Below are 16,124 nucleotides of genomic sequence, written 5' to 3' on the forward strand. Positions count from 1 at the left end.
AAAGGGAGAGAGATAATGTCCTGCCTCTCCAACCTGATTCTAATCCCTCATAGGACCGGGCCTTTTTGTCTTGTGCTCTTTTGTATTTGGACCTTAGGATCCCCAGCGCCCTAGTCTAGTACCCTATTCTAAGTACGTATTCAATGCATGCCCACCGATGATGAAATACATGCTTCACCTCTGTCTTTCTCCCAGGCCCTGGATCTCTCAGTGTGTCTGGTTCCATGGCTTCTGTGAATGATTTGGGAGTTGGAGTTTTTCTATGAAGGGGTCATTAAGCAGACTTAGAAGAATAAGGAAAGTTGAAGGATAATTGCGATTTGATGAAAGGACTCTAATCTTAGCTGTCCTTTCAATGCAGAGAGGATACTTGAGATGGTAAAATCCCATTACAATAAATACTATTACTATAGAGACTCTCATATCAGAAAGCTGAAGGCTTAGATGCAGCAAATATTCTACAATGAGTAACATTAGCAAATAGCTGAAGTCTCTGGACCCTGACCCTGTTAGTCACAGTGCTTCTGAAAGGTCCAGGTTTTATATCTTTGAACAGCAAAGAAATGGGTCATATCAGTCTCTACTTCATTTTACCATCTGATATTCCCAGCATGCTTAAGATCTCAGCCTTCTATTATCAAAGATTTAATGTCATTTCATCACAGAGCTCTGGAAATTTTCATGTCCCTGATATTGTAATGCTGTGCACAAGAAAGGCACTTGATGCTGATCATTTACATTTTAAACTATCACTCAGACATTCATGGTATCAATTCTAAATGTAGAGGCAAAGTTTTAATGAATTAAAAGGAAAGAACATTATAAAGTCCCTTGAAACCTTATTGAAATTTAGGGAATTTGTGAAAAGATATAACTGGTGTCATTGAAAAATGAATGAAATAAAACTCGGGGGTACCCATCAACTGAGGAATGGCTAAACAAATTATGTTACACAAATGTAACGGAATACCATATTCGTTGCTGTATCATGCCAGAATCATGCCACATGAAATAATAAAAGGGACAGTTTTGGAGAAGCCTGGGAAGTCTTGTGCAGAGTGAAGTGGGCAAAACCAGGATAACAATGTCTACAAAGACAACAATATTATAAAGATAACTAACTCTGAAACACTTAAGAATGCTGTTGAAGGCAATGATCAACGACCCCAGAAGGCTGATGATTGAGTATGCTATCCATCTCCTGGCAGAGAGGTGATGGACACGGCAAATGAGAATGTTTTGCTTGCCTATTTGTTAAAGGGTTTTGTTTTTCATTTTGTTCTGGGCAGACGGAGGTAGAAGAGGGAAAAAAATAAATGCTTGATAACCGAAAATTTTTTTTAATGAAAAAAAAAAACCTGGATTTTCATTGAAATCTAATGCTGTGCAATTATAATGACCAAGCTTAGACCCAAAGAAGAGAGACAAGAAATTTTAAAAGGAGGATGAGGGAGGGTTAGTAAAGAAGAGAAAATAGGGGCAGCTAGGTGGCACAGTAGATAAAGCTCTGGCCTTGGAGTCAGGAGGACCCGAGTTCAAATCTGGCCTCAGACACTTGACACTTACTAGCTGTGTGACCCTGGGCAAGTCACTTAACCCCGATTGCCTCACCAAAAAAACAAAACAAATCAAAAAAAGGGATTAGAAAACACTTCCCTTCCCTCTTTGCAAATCTGTAAAACTATGAATGGGGGGACACAGATAACTTTTTCCGTATTTTAGTTACAATAGATGATGGAAAACATTTAAGACAAAAGAAAGGTCTTGGTTTTGATAGTACATTCAACAATGAATTAATGCTTGTTGCTGTTTTTTTTGTTCAGCCATCAAGTAGTAGTTATCCTTTAAAGCTCTCCCATCAACTATCAGACGTGGCTGGCTTTGTTAGTTGATTTTGCTGTTTTTCATTGTTACAAGGGAATTTTTAAAAACCCAAAAAACAAAAGCAAAAAATAAAACCCCAAAGACCTCAACAATTTTTTTATAAGCACAATAGTGGTGACAGAAATGAGAATGGCAACGTCCAGAAAGAGATGGGCTCCAGGGGAGATATGGGGCAACTTTGGCTTCTTCTGGGATCAAGCACCTCAGATTTCATCAGTAACTCCCTGCAAAGCCCTAAGGGAGGCCTAAAGCTCAGAAAAGGCCAAATGACTTGTCCATAGCTCCATAGCTACTAAGGTAGGAAAGAAACCTATGTCACCAAGATGTGACTTTGCCAGAAAAATGGGGATAATAACATTAGCAAAGGGTCATTGTGAAGATAAGTAAGATATCAGAAGTACTTTGTAACTAGAAAATGCTGAATAACAACAACAAAAATATCACAATAGCAAGCTCATCTGTATAAAATTTATTAATTCAATACAATTCAATGTATTGAAGCAGGGGGTGGGGCATGGGGGGGTACCACTGCTATTGACAGAGATACTAAAAAAGAGAAAAGCATCAAGGAATCATTTTGAAAAATACAGAAGAGAGCAGAAGGCAGCTCAAAAAGGGACACGGACAAGAAGGGCAAGGCTGGAACCACCATGTTAAATCTGAAATACAGTCTTTTTAAAAACCCAAGCTGCATGCAGTAGAGCAGACTCACAGCTTCATATGGATTCCTCCTTTTCTGTTTTTCGTATAGAGAAATGTTCACATTGGCTGACATTTGTCAGGCTGGTGAAAGAAGAAAAGCGAAGCTGGAGCTGGGCTCAGCTTTGGGATTTTAGCAATGTTTTCTCTACTCATAAATTCCACTAAAACAAAACAACTCGTAGAGCCCATGGAGTTTAGTATAACATCCTATTTTTTTAACTGTATAAATGGTAATAATGGCTACCATTTATTGTGTACTTTACAGTTCACAAAGCCCTTTACTTACACAAAATTAATACTATCTCTATAGGGCTTTAAGGTTCTCACTGAACTTCACATATATTATCTCATTTGATTTAACTTTACAACAACCCTGTAAGATCAGAGTTCTTATTATCAATTTTACAGATGAGGAAACTGAGGCTTAGAGAGAAAGTGACTTGTCTCTGGTCTCACATCTAGCAAGTGTTTGAGAGAGGATCTGAACTCAGGTCTTCCTGACTCCATGTCTGTCTGGCACCCTATTGGCTGCTTCATGCTACCAATCATTGTCAATTACAATGCTAGCCATCGATTTTCACCACTTGTTAATTATTCTTAAGCTGAATACAAATTTTTCAAAATTGCAAATATTTTACATAAAAGATTTTACATAAAATGTATAAGTGTTGATTTCTTTCATATAAGCTAATGACAAGAAAATTTATTAAATTTACTCATCCCACTTAGGGCCCCTCCTCTCCAAAGTATACCCATCCCAAACACTTACTTGCCTGAAAAACTCTCTCACCAGTGAAAACAGAAGCATGCAGCAAATGGAGTGTAGGAAGAACTATAGGTCATGTCTTGGCTTTATAGCTAAAATTCAAATCTTGTGCTCCCAAAATATATTGTCTATTGTGTGGGAGCAGGAGAAAAAGGGGGTAAGGAGTGGGATTTGTTGGGAAGAAGAGAAAGGAAAATGAGGAGGATTAAAGCAAAAGTAACACAATAGATGGAAACCCAGAATTTCTCTAACTGAAGACCTAGGAAACAGAGGAGAGACAGAATTTTGTTGTTTCCTCTCCGAAGCACTGACCCTTATCGTTGTCTCTCTCTGATTCAATACCTGCTTACTGCAGTATCTTTTTTTGCAGACTTTATGTACTTAAAAACAATTCCACACTGCCAACCAGAACTCTCTCATTAGCTAGCTAGTTTTTACACACTCTTAATGGTTTTAAAACAGGCCCATGAAACATGCTGAAATCATTAAAAAAAAAAAAGAGTACCAAGTTTGTAGGTAATTTTTCCAAGAATTACACTATGATTACAACCTAGGAAGAACTTAGCAATGTTTAACATTGCTAAATGTCTCTAAGTTTTTAAAAAACCTAACTTTGCCTACAATTACAGAGAGCCTCATGTTTGACCCCTAGCCACCTGCATACGAGAGTTGAGCAAACTTAGCAGTGCCTAGGCAGGGCCGAGGAAGTCACCAAAGCCTTTCCTTAACTAAAAGTGATCAGGGCCTCCCTCACCCAGGGAAAGATACTCTGCACTGTTGCTCGTCAACTCCTTCTCCTATTTACTACAGAAATACCATCACTAGCCAAAAGGCCCAGTAGTTAAAAGTTATTTCACACAGAACTGCCTCAACAAGATGCCTGCTTTTGTGGCCTTCTCAAAAAGACTGCCAGTGGAATGGACTGATTATGTGTCCCCCTCCTGGACTGCTCAACTTCTCTTCCTTCAGAGAACAGAAAGACTCCCAGATAGAAAATAAGAGTAATATTCTCTGGTCTATTTCCAGCTAATAAGCCAACGAGAAAGCTAAACAGCATCATCATCATCTACTACTACTACTAACTACTACTACTACTACTACTACTACTACTACTACTACTACTACTACTACTACTACTATTCATCCTGTTACTACTCATATTTATATTTTTATGTGACTGGTAAATAACCAAAAAAAGTAGAAGTCATTTCCTTTATTAAACCTAGAACAGACCTCGACACATAAGAAATTAAATCTTAGCTGAGGCAATTTGAGTCATACACATACAATCACAGCCTGTACTCTTCTGTAGAGTAGAGTAAGGAACAGAACTGCTCTCTCTCAGCCTGGTTAATGGTGTCTACTGAAGCATATTTGGAACGTGAAGCTTCCCGGCGGCAGGACTGAGTGATCTGTGTATCTCACCGAGAACCTAGCACACAGGTGCTTAACAAGCATTTGTTCAATTGCCATCCATTTACCATCCAGCTATTCTGAAGCCAAGTGGGAAAACTGTACCCGCAGAATCAATTGCTATTATGTTTAAAAGGAAGAGAAGAAGGCCCTTAAAAAAAATGCAGGTGAAACAACACTCATACAATTTATATTCAGTAAGACAAACAAAAACTAGAGCCAACCACTGTCTACGGCTAATGGTTTTCAAGTTGCAGAAGTAAGAATTGCCCACCCAAAACCATAATGCTTTGATGTACTAAAGTTAAACACATAAACATCTTGGAACACAAAGAAATGAATTGTGCTTACACAAAGAAATGGAATTTTACTTACTTAAGGCCAAGTTCTCAAAATCTATGTGCTAATTTGATATGTCTTCCTGGTGCTAAGAGAAACAAAACTTCTATGCACACACTGTTCTAGAAACTGAAAACTTCAGTAGGCAAAGCATGCAAACAATCTATGCTCATCTTTAAACAAACAAAAACACAATGAATTTGCCTCGAGTACAAAACTAGGACCTGAAAGCTAGGTGGTGTGAAACACTGTGCCAAAGGAGAGCTTTGGCCCTCCTCTTTTCAACACTTGAATAACTCAAAACAATCTTTCTGTGATAACAATCCAAAGAATTAAGTTTTAAATTCAGGCCTCAAACAGCAAAGCAATTAGAATCAACAAGTACATCTCTTCAAATGCGTGTATACTAAGGTAGTATAAAAAAAAATTTCAATTCAAAAGTTTAGAAAAATATTTGAGACCAAGTACATTAGATTCATAAATAACAGTCTACATCTGTTATAAAAAGCCTAATTTCTGAATGCATATTTCTAGGCTATATCCCATGTACAATAGAATCCAAGTAAAAATGTTAAAAGCTATTTGAAAAAACGAAGATGATGAGGGAAAAAATCAAGATATATTAAAGTTATATACTTTTTAAAGAGTAAATGGAAGAATCTTTTCTTCCTCCAAAGTGAAATTTATAACATGCTTCAGACACTATGGTGGAATAGTCTTCAATTATATATCCGACGAGAGAAACATGTGAGATCATCACTAGGCAAAAGAGCCACACAGCTCCTGTGTGCCTTAGAGAGTCTGGTATAACACAATAGTCTAACATGTAAATTAGAAATTTTGAAAAGCCACAGGCTGTGTATGGAAAAAAAAAATCTATTTTGTCACTTGAGAACCAACTGTCCAAGTATTAAAATGTGCAGGTGAATGCTACAAATACTGATTAAAAAAAAAAAACAAACCCAAAAAATTTCCTTCTTGGATTCTACTAATATTAAATTTGAGACTTTTTCTCCTCCAATTATAATAGTTATGTATTAAGTCACTAAAGCAGTTTGGTGCAAAAGTAACACCATCAATTATGGCACCATAAAGTACTTTGGCAGAATCACAATCTCAAGAGGTAGACTGGACCTCAGAGGCTAGCTGGTATCAGAAGAATGAAATCTACAAAATAACGGACAAGTAGTTATCCAGCCTGGACTAAAAGATTTCTAATTAGGCGCAGCCCAATCCACTTCTAGATAGCTCTAATTGTTTACAAGTTTTTCATCACAAAAGCTGTTTCTCTCCAGCTTAAGTCTTCTTTAGTCAGCTAAGAACATGAAATCAATTCATGCCCTAAAAGTGGTATTGTGAATTAATTTCTCAAAGTACTACAACTGATAGACAAGCAGAGCAGTACTGGAATTAACAAGCTGAGTCTTCAAAGAGACTAGTCAGTACATTGTAGTGGAGATTCAAAGTTTCATATGCAGTCTTCTTTTGGGGCTTCTCTGTATGGGGAAATGGTCATATTTGTTCATGTTCATCAAATTCATGATAAAAGGAAAACATTTTTAATAAAAAAAAAATTCTTTCAAAGGTACTGCAATTCACCCAGACAGACTTGAAGCAAAGGGGCAGGAAAGAAGTAAGAACAGACTAGGCTGGGGGGGGTACAATCTGAAAGACAGGCGCCCATTATAGGCGTAAGGCAGAGAAGAGTTTCTAAGACCCTATTATAGGCCCTGGGAGCATCAGCAGATAGAAAGGAACTAACAAAATAGATCACGTATTTGCTCCAGCCTTTCTAAACACTCAGGCACAGCCTGAAGCAAATGTCCATTTTTGAAGACACTAGGACCTAGTCTTCAGGACATGCTACAGTGAAACTGGGTGACGTCAAAGTCCTCACAAGCACTTCCTTGAAATGGGTCCACAGAGGACTTGCTTCATGCTCTATCTGCCAAGCCTATGGCAAATCTTGTCATAGGAGAACTTCACTAACCGCGTCCTTGTGTAAGTAAGGAATGGGCATGTGTGCACGAAGATACACCTAGCGTGTGAGAGAACCTCACACTTGACAATTAAAACAAAATCAGGTAAGAAGCAAAGGCAACGGCATTGGAAGGCCAACAAAAATCTACTTTAAACCGCTTCAGAGAAGTAAACTCACAGGCACCCCAACTCTATTTGAGGTAATGTCATCTATAGATTCAAACTCAGACATACCTGATAGAGTTCTTCTAAATTGTATTTAATTGAAGTACTGTTCTGAATGGCTTCTACTGCTTCTTTCAGTTTCTGCCATGTTTCATCCGTGTAGTTTTCCGGCAATTTAGGCTTGTCTAGAAGATAAACAAAGGCTGATATCAGAATTTTTATGCAGGAGACATACATGGTCACAAGTTTCCAAAAAGCACATCAAGCAGCTTATGTTTTAAAGAAAGGTCTGCAATCGAATTAACTGTTCATCCAGTGGTTCTCAAATGTAATGGAGATTTAGTAAACCAACTGGGCAAAAATGTTATGTTTAGGGGCCAGTTAATCATGCCAAGTAAACACCAACTATACTGTTATACCTATTTAAACATTAAAGTAACCATTCTCTTTAAGCTTAGTATATAGGGCAAGCAAAAACTTTTAAAAATCACCTCAAATCAAGACCTTTTAGATATTGTCTACAAACCTTGCATACAGTATAGAAGTATTAGAACCAACTCTCTTCTGTTCCTCCCCGATTTCCAGACACCCAGCAAATCTTTTCCTCCTACAGAGTTCCAATAATCCTTAAAGTGAGATTCAAGGTATGGATGAGCCAGCTCCAAAATCAAAATGAGAATCCTAATTTCATTCCATCACATATACAGCCTTAACATCAACATGAGTTTCTATACAGACATTTATCAGTAGAAGGGAAGGGCCTTAATCCAGGTCAAACTATATTTTCAGAGAAAAAAAAATTTTTTTTTTCCAAAACAAAAGTCTTCATGGACACCTTTAAAAAAAAAACCCACAACAAATACAACTTATTTCTTAAACAAATGTGCAAACACCAAAGGATCATAGCACTCACAGATCATTTTGTGCATGCCTAAGACTTTTTTTTTAAGGCAAATGACAAACGATTAAGACTCCTCAAACCTACCCCCCCTACGTTCCCGTTCCCCATTCCCCGCTGCTCCCCGCCACCCCACACTACATAGGTCACTCTCCTTACCTAAGGCAAAACTATTACAGCAAAAATGAAAGGTTTTTGGGGTGGAAAAGGAATGAGAAAAAATACAAATGTAGGTCTGAGAAAAAGAAATCTTGCCGTGAAATAGTGAATTCCTCATTTCTATACCAACACTAACTATATAAACACGAGGAAAGTCTAATCTCCTTAATATTAACTAGCACAAGAAACTGAGAAATTTTTCCATTAAACTTAACTTTCTAGAATAAGTCTTTTGACAAATCAGAAAAGAGACCTCCCAGATAGATCAGCTAATGCCCTCATTTTATAGATGGATTAACTGATACCCACAGAAATGAAAATATCAAGTATTCATGATATTATCTGTGAAAACTTGTTACACTATACAGAAAATTTGTGAAGAACCCAACAAGTTTTAATATTAAAAATGTTTCTTAGTTCAATGACATGCATCTGAAGAAATTTATTCAAGTGATTTTCATTTTTAAAACAACACATTTGCACATTCAGTGCAAAGGTCTCAAGAGTACAAACAGGTATAGATCAGTACCATAAACCACATTTTGCAGATGGGAAAATAGATATGACCTGACTTGTGTTAAGACTAGTGGGGCAGTCACTACTGCTGTGAATATAAAGCATTTTATGCCTCTAAAACCAAGTGCACCGAAAAAAAGGTGCAGGTAGGGATAAGGTTATGGTCTCTCAAAATACTGTTTGGAAAGGCAAAGTTTTAAAAGTAAGCAGATGCTAAGTACTAGTGACCACAGCATCTGGCATTGCCATATAGCTAAGGATACAGGTGACTGAGCTAAAACTGTAATGTGCCAGGATAGGGGGTTGGACGAGGTGAACTGGAAGGTTACTACCAGTTTTAACACTGTATGACATGTTGGGAGCTGTTCTCATTTAATAAATTCCTTATGTAAAAAAAAAAAAAATAAGCAGATTATTTCAGGGCTGGAACAGTGAGCCTAATCTACAGGCACAGTCATACATTATAAATAATTACAGTTCATTTAGGTGTGAAAGCCTCACTTTGCTACCTGCATTTCTAGGAGCAAAAGTGATAGGGACAAGACACTGGATATGCTCAAAGAGAAATACTCAGCAGTGTTTTTTATGTACCCTCTATGTGAAGTATATAATGTGATGCACTCTGCAGTTCTATGGGGAGGGAAGATAATAATGCTGCATGTCTGGTTCAGAGCACTCCAATGCTATGAAGCTGTGCTCATGTTAGAGATAGTCTGGGAAAAAACAACCAAAATGACTAAGAGGATTGCCTTAAGAGGGGTGACTAATTGAGTTGTATATGGTTGACTCGGCTATAAAATGATGAAGAGGTACAAAACATCTCGAGTGTTCACCCTTGAAAATAAGCACCATTAGCAGAGGGCAGTTGACCGAGATTCATGCATGTTTAACAAAAACCACTAATACATGACAAAGAAAAGAGAGAAACAGGCTTAATAAAATTAAAAAAAAACACAAACAACTCTACATCTCCTAAAGATCTTTATTAAGGATAGAAGGAAAGAAACTATAGAAACTCCATTTCTTAAGACAACTAACACTTGCAACACCACAAATTTCAAGCCTAGGAAAGATGTTTGGGATGGAATTAAGAACTAGAAAATCTCCTTTCCCTATCTATACTTCAAATTCAAGGATACAGTACTTAAAACACAAACACAGTCCTTCTTCCTCCCCAAACAAATGTAATTATTTTCAGGAAAATTGGGGTTTTTAGCTTACAACTAAGCTAAATCTTGTAAATCCAAGACTACATCATTACACAGAGATTTGTATCAACTTATAAAAGGATTTAATGCTAAGTTCAAAATACCTGATCTCCTGGGAGCACTAAACTGTGGACTCTCTACAACACATGTCCTTCATGCTCAAGAAACTAAACAATTTTGTTAGGAGCAAAAGCCTGCTACCTGCCCACCAGAGAAGAGAAAGAAAACTGCATCAATGCATTACCATTTCAGAAGTAGAGCAAAATGTGACCCGAGCAGAAAGAGTTACCAAGACTACGTATGACTTTTGGAACAAATCAACCTTTTTTTTAAGTTTTAGTTTTCTTCGATTGTAAAAAAAAAAAAAAAAAAGAGGCAATAACTGAGGATCCCGTTAAGATATAATACACAGTAGTAACCACCTCGGATTAAGTGTAAAAATAAACATTAGCAGTAATTGTGAAGAAAGAAAATTAAATATTTTAGAGAAATGCACAGCCTATCTTTCCGCACAAGGAGACATAAGGCAATTAATGCAAACAATATCTCAACCACCCACCCAAAAGAATCTCCTTCCCCCGAAAAGAGAGAACTTTGTGAGTCTGCCCCCAAGGGCAAACTACATACAGCTGCTCACAAAGTGTTAAAACTAACTCTCTGTTGGTTTTTATCCCAACATAAATCCCCCCAAATACTCCAGATTTTAGCTGGTGTTACCTTTAAAGTTCTTGATCACCAATTTCTTGGCTGAACCTGGTTTGCTGTTGGTGAAGCTAGAGATGGTAGTGGGAGCTTTGGTCAGCCCATTTGCATGGTGCCCTGCAGCCACAGAGGAGATTAATATGCTTTTGTTTTTAAGTTGTTGTTGCTGCTGAGATACAGCAAGACCAGGTGAAGAAGAAGATGCCGATTCCTCGGCCATCTTCACATCAAGTCCTATAAAATCCAAGGAGTCCTCAAAACGCAGTTTCTTCTGAAGGTGGTGATGGTTGGGGGTGGCAACTGAAATCCCTGGGCAGGAGGCGGCAGAAGAGGATGTAGAGGAGTTCTTGGGAGGGGGCGGGGGAGGGGAGGAGCAGGAAGAAGGGATGGGATCAAAGTCTTCTTTTTCGTGGCTGCTGCTGCTGCTGTGGCTGCTATTTAACTTTCTCTTCTTGGAACAGGAGGCGGAGGTGGCCGAAGTAGGGCTAGTGCTGTTATGACCATCAGTGGCAGGTCTGACCTCCTGGGAAGGAGGAGCAGCAGCAGCAGCTGGGGGGTTGGGGGATGAGAAACCTGTTGGAAACATGAAAATGCAGGGGTCAATAGGCTGGGAAACATGAAGCCCTTCGGGTGGGCGAGAAAGAAAAGGTGGAAAAGCAACCCATCCAGGACCGGGGTGATGGGGGGGAGGGAAAAGCAGAGATGCAGAGGAGGGAGGGGAAGGGAAGGGAACGAGCCAGTCAGTGAGTGAGGGAGGGAGGGGGTGAAGGGTGGAGGGAGGAGGGGAGGGGAGGGAGAGGGAGGGAGGACCAGGACTCTTGGTTGGTCCCCCCTCCTGCTTTTCTCTCTCTCCCTCTCCCCCTCCCTGCCTGGCTCCAGGAGCGGCGGGGGGAGGCTTGGAGAGCGCCCGCTCCACCTCCTTTGCGCTCGCCGGGGGGGGGGGCGCGGGGCGCCGGGAGGGGGGGAGGGAGAGAGCGAGGGAGGAAGGGGGGGCTCAAGAGAGAAAACTGGGGCTTGTTATTGTCAATAGTACGAAAGGCGAAAAATGGCGGCACTTCCGGCCCCGTGGCCTGCCGGGAGGAGGGGGAGCAGCCACTCCCGCCCAGGCTGGCGGAGGGGGGGGGCCAGCGGGGGAGGGGGGAGGGGAGCTGAGGAGAGGCAGGGCCGGCCGTCCGAACCTCAGATTCACTCCCCGTAGCCCTCCACGCCTCCCACCGTTCAGACTCCTCTGGGTCTCCCCGCGGGGAGGCTGGCGCCGTAACCCCTTACCGGCAGCGACAGGGCAAACACTTTTCATAGCGCCCGATCCTCGGAACCCCGGAGGTCCGCAGGGCGAGCGTGCGAGAAGGGGGCGGAGCGGGAGAAGAGGAGGAGAAATAGGGCGCGGACTTAGCGTGGAGGCGGGACGATCAGGCCGGGAAACGCCTTCGTATTGGCCCGTTCCAAAGTCCGGGGGCGGGGATACGGTGACGTGTGGGGAAGGGGCGGGGACAGCAGCTGCAGCGAGGCACTAGAGGGCGGGGAGTAGGAGCGGACCTAGGTTGAAGGAGGATCAGAAGTCTAGAAACTTTGCAAGAGCAAAAGAGGTTAAAGCTGTCGGTCAAGGATGTATCAAAATACAGTAGTTACAAATAGGCGCTCAATGAGGAGAGACCAGGATGGCGGAAGGCAAGATAGGGACAAGGAAGGAAGGAAGCCGAGATAAAGGGATTTGGCATAGGAGAGAGAACGTATTTTTCCTCTGAAGTTAAAACTAACATCACCTAGCATACTGCTGTGCACAGTCCCCGGGTTTAAGGTTTTTCCCACAGAGCATTCATTGCCTTGATTCTTTGCACAAGGCTTAATAAGTGGCTGTGCAGGGAATGCAGACAGATACAGTCTGAGACATGTTCCCAGATCTGGGAATAGGACCTGTGGATGGGAACTCAATGACAGTTAATCATGTAGCAATCACATAAGGAGGGGCAGACAGAACATAGGTTGGGGCCTGTACTCCTATCAATAAAGAAAGGAAGGAAGGAAAATAAATGTATTAAGCACTGAAGGTACAAACAGAAGCTTGAAATCACAGATTCACTGAAATAATGAAAGATGAGAATGGGTCTGTATTGATCCCCTCCAAAGTCACCCACTCATCAGCCAACAGAGCATCACATTGCAGTCACAGGGCAACAAGCCTACACAAGGAAGTAATCTAAGGCTGATATCATTAGTAAATAAATGTTTGTTGAATTGGATGGTTTGATGACAGCACTTAAACCATACAGCCAGGCTAGAAACCTAGAAGATACTTAATATCTAAGCCCCTCCCTGTTCTCACTAACTCTCACTGGGCTCATAATTCATTCCTAAGACAGCCATTTTAAGAAAACAGAGTGAAGGATCTGTAAAATGGTGGAGGGGGGGAGGGGAAGATAGATTAGATGACCTCCAAAGCCCCTCTCAGCTCAGGATTGCAGATCTCAACTACATGTGTTACCTTGGGTAAGTCACCACCTTAGGTCTCCTTTTCTGTAAAATGTCAGGGTTGAACTATTTGAATTCTACAACCTCCTCAAGCTCTGAAACTATGGTCCTATGATCCTAAGCCACAGAAGCCATTTTAGAAAAATAGCGTGGATTCATCTGTAAAGTGAGATGGTTGAATAAGACATCCTCTGAAGTCTCTTCTAGCTCTAAATCTATGATGTGTGACCTTGGACAAGTCCCTTTACCTCCTCAGACAAGACCGACAGCCTCAGTTTCCTCTTCTATAAAATGAAGGGGTTTCACTAGCTGGCCACCGAGGACCTTTCCCTCACTAGATCTAGAATCGTAAAAATTCCAATGCCAACACATTCTACTCAGATATCCTACAGTCCAAAAATTGAAATTTAATTACAGTGCCTGGCACATAGCACTTAAATGTTTGTTGATTGACCGACCTAAGAAATAATCTTTAGTGAAATGGTTGCAACCATCCCCAACAATCCCTTAAAGTACTTTGTTTAAGTAATCACTTAACTGGAGTTTCCACATGATAAAAAAATAACACATAAAAATATCATTTTGTCTACTTGTTGACTACTCTGTCATGGAAAGCCTATACTGAGTTAATGAAGCAGTCCCAGAAAGCTATGAACAAGAATCCCACATGATAAGAAAAAGTATGGATACATGGCATCCTGAACTGTTAGATCAATAAGCATTTATTGAGCGGCTGCTCTATTATAGTCACCACTTATTGTTCTAACTCCGTCCTGGAAAATATTCCTCTCTGGCAGCACTGCCCTTATGAGTGTGTATATATACATATATATACATATACGTATACATACATATACACACACTTACATAGTAAGTAGCCACATTGATGAGTTGGTTCCAGAGGTGCCCATCAGGGACTTTTAATGTATTACTTTAGGTAAAAACACCTCATCCCCAAAAATACTTCCTCTACTGTCTAAGTGCCTAAAACATCATTTGTTAGCCTGGTTCTTTTTTTTTTTTAATTATTGTACTTTCTCAATTCCTATGTGCTTTGCAATGGGAATAATAAGGCTTTTGTTTTCTTAGAAAAGATAATAACTTGTAAGAATATAACACATAAGATAATTTATAATATACATGTATTTCAACAGTAGCCTGGTTCACATCAACATCTTGATCCAGAATGATTAATCCAAGTTAAAATTAGAAGTACAATACCTAGGATATAACAGTTGGGAAAGGCAATTTTTATTTTAGGAAAAGGGAGCAAATCAAACTGTTAAGAACCTTAAATCTCAAAATCATCTATTTACTATAATACATAGGATGATCTTAAAATCTCATTATGAATGAAGATTATAACAACGACCATTCGGTCATTTCTTTTACCACAAAAAAATATACCTTAGCAGCTGAAAACAAACCGAATTCTTTCCTTTTCAGACAAAAATTACCTAGTTTGTTCACAGAACTTGAGAAAAGCCTAACAGAAAAAGTTTACAGCTGGCTAATTCTGAAAATGTATTCATCGTTTACTGCTTTGTACGTTGCATTATCACTAATAAAATATTTAAAATAAAAAAACAGCATTGTTTTCTAGCAAAACTGGTACCGTCAAAGAAAAAAACGTATTAAAATGGTGCAAAAGTAATTTTGAAATTTTAGTACAACATACCACAGAAAAAAATATGAACACAAGTTTGTAATTTTAGAGGCAGTCAGTACCCTGAGTATTTATTGCTATATTAGCAATGGATTTTTGTATATAAGCCTGGTTCTTTTAAAGCATTTTTGGTTCTCTAGAATCCCCTATTACAACGCAAAAACCGATGGAAGAAAAAACCCGAAACCAATATCAGGTTAATACCTTAAATGAGATTGAGAGCCAACTAAGAATAAGGCTTTAGGAATTACACCATAAGATATTGCTGAGAGAACAGGACAAGAGGCTACCAAGAAAGGAGAAAGTAGCTTAAAAGGAAAAAGGAAAGGAAAGGAAAACAATTATTAACAATTTTGCCCCGGGCTTTCTGTTCTCTCAAATTCCTTTTTCTATAGGGATTTTCTAGACCACCACACCTTCGAAGACTCTCCTTTTCATCTCTGAACACTTCCAGTCTGTACCATTCATAGTATCAGAGGCTTTAGAGTTGGAAGGGCCCATTAAAAAGCATCAAGCATCTCATTTTACAGAGGAAGAAACTGAGGTCTGGAGAAGTTGCCTATTGTCAGGCAACCCCAGTCTTAGTACCTTTTCTACTAGGCCACTCCTTTTAACCTGAAATCATATGATCCGATATGTCAATGAATCTGTGATCTTGCTGATTTGGGTACTTCACAAAGTTTAAGGTCACAATCTATAGGGCCTCACCCAGGAGACTCTCGTCCCCATCATTAACCCATGGAATAAATCATCTACTACTTTATAATGTTTGAAATGTTCCAGGAGTGGAGGTGCCTGCTCCAAAATGGCCTGAGAAATTCCTTGAAGCTGGCTTCTGTGCCTTGTACCTTGTCTAATAACTAACACAGTGTGAGGATTGAGCTGCTTTGAGCTTTATGTCAAAGCCCAGGAGGCTGACCTGGTAATCTTGGATTACTGGTAATGCCTGGAAAAAGCAATGGCTCTTTTTAATATTACAAATGTACTTAGTGCCACATAATAAGAGGGAATAAGGAAGGCAGCATGGGGTACAGAGCACCAGTGATAAAAGTCACAGAACCTGGGTTCCAATCCTCAGATGCTGACCGTATGACCTTGAGCAAGTAACTTTTGCTTCCCTGGGCCTCAGTTTCCTCATCTGGAAAATGAAATGGTTAGACTAAAAGGCTTCTGAGGTCCCTTCCAGTTTTAGATCTAGGATCAAATGAGCGACCCTAAAATTCTCTGGACCTCAGTTTTTCTCCTCTATAGAATGGG

The 16,124-nt window shown here is 39.8% G+C and overlaps 1 protein-coding gene across 1 annotated transcript in view; it reads right to left on the reverse strand.

Annotated features, from left to right (window-relative positions):
• Positions 1–12,074, reverse strand: part of CUL4B (cullin 4B) — a 46,008-nt gene extending 33,934 nt beyond the window's left edge. The window contains exons 1-3 of the mRNA XM_027861385.1: positions 12,002–12,074; positions 10,748–11,305; positions 7,319–7,434 (exon numbers count right to left, since the gene is read on the reverse strand). Of these exons, the coding sequence (XP_027717186.1) occupies positions 7,319–7,434; positions 10,748–11,305; positions 12,002–12,029 (702 nt within the window). The 5' untranslated portion in view covers positions 12,030–12,074. The remainder of the gene's footprint in view (positions 1–7,318; positions 7,435–10,747; positions 11,306–12,001) is intronic.
• Between the last annotated feature and the right edge of the window lie 4,050 nt (positions 12,075–16,124).

The sequence above is a fragment of the Vombatus ursinus genome, unplaced genomic scaffold, assembly GCF_900497805.2.
Source record: "Vombatus ursinus unplaced genomic scaffold, bare-nosed wombat genome assembly UNPS02014735.1, whole genome shotgun sequence".
NCBI classification, from domain to species: domain Eukaryota; kingdom Metazoa; phylum Chordata; class Mammalia; order Diprotodontia; family Vombatidae; genus Vombatus; species Vombatus ursinus.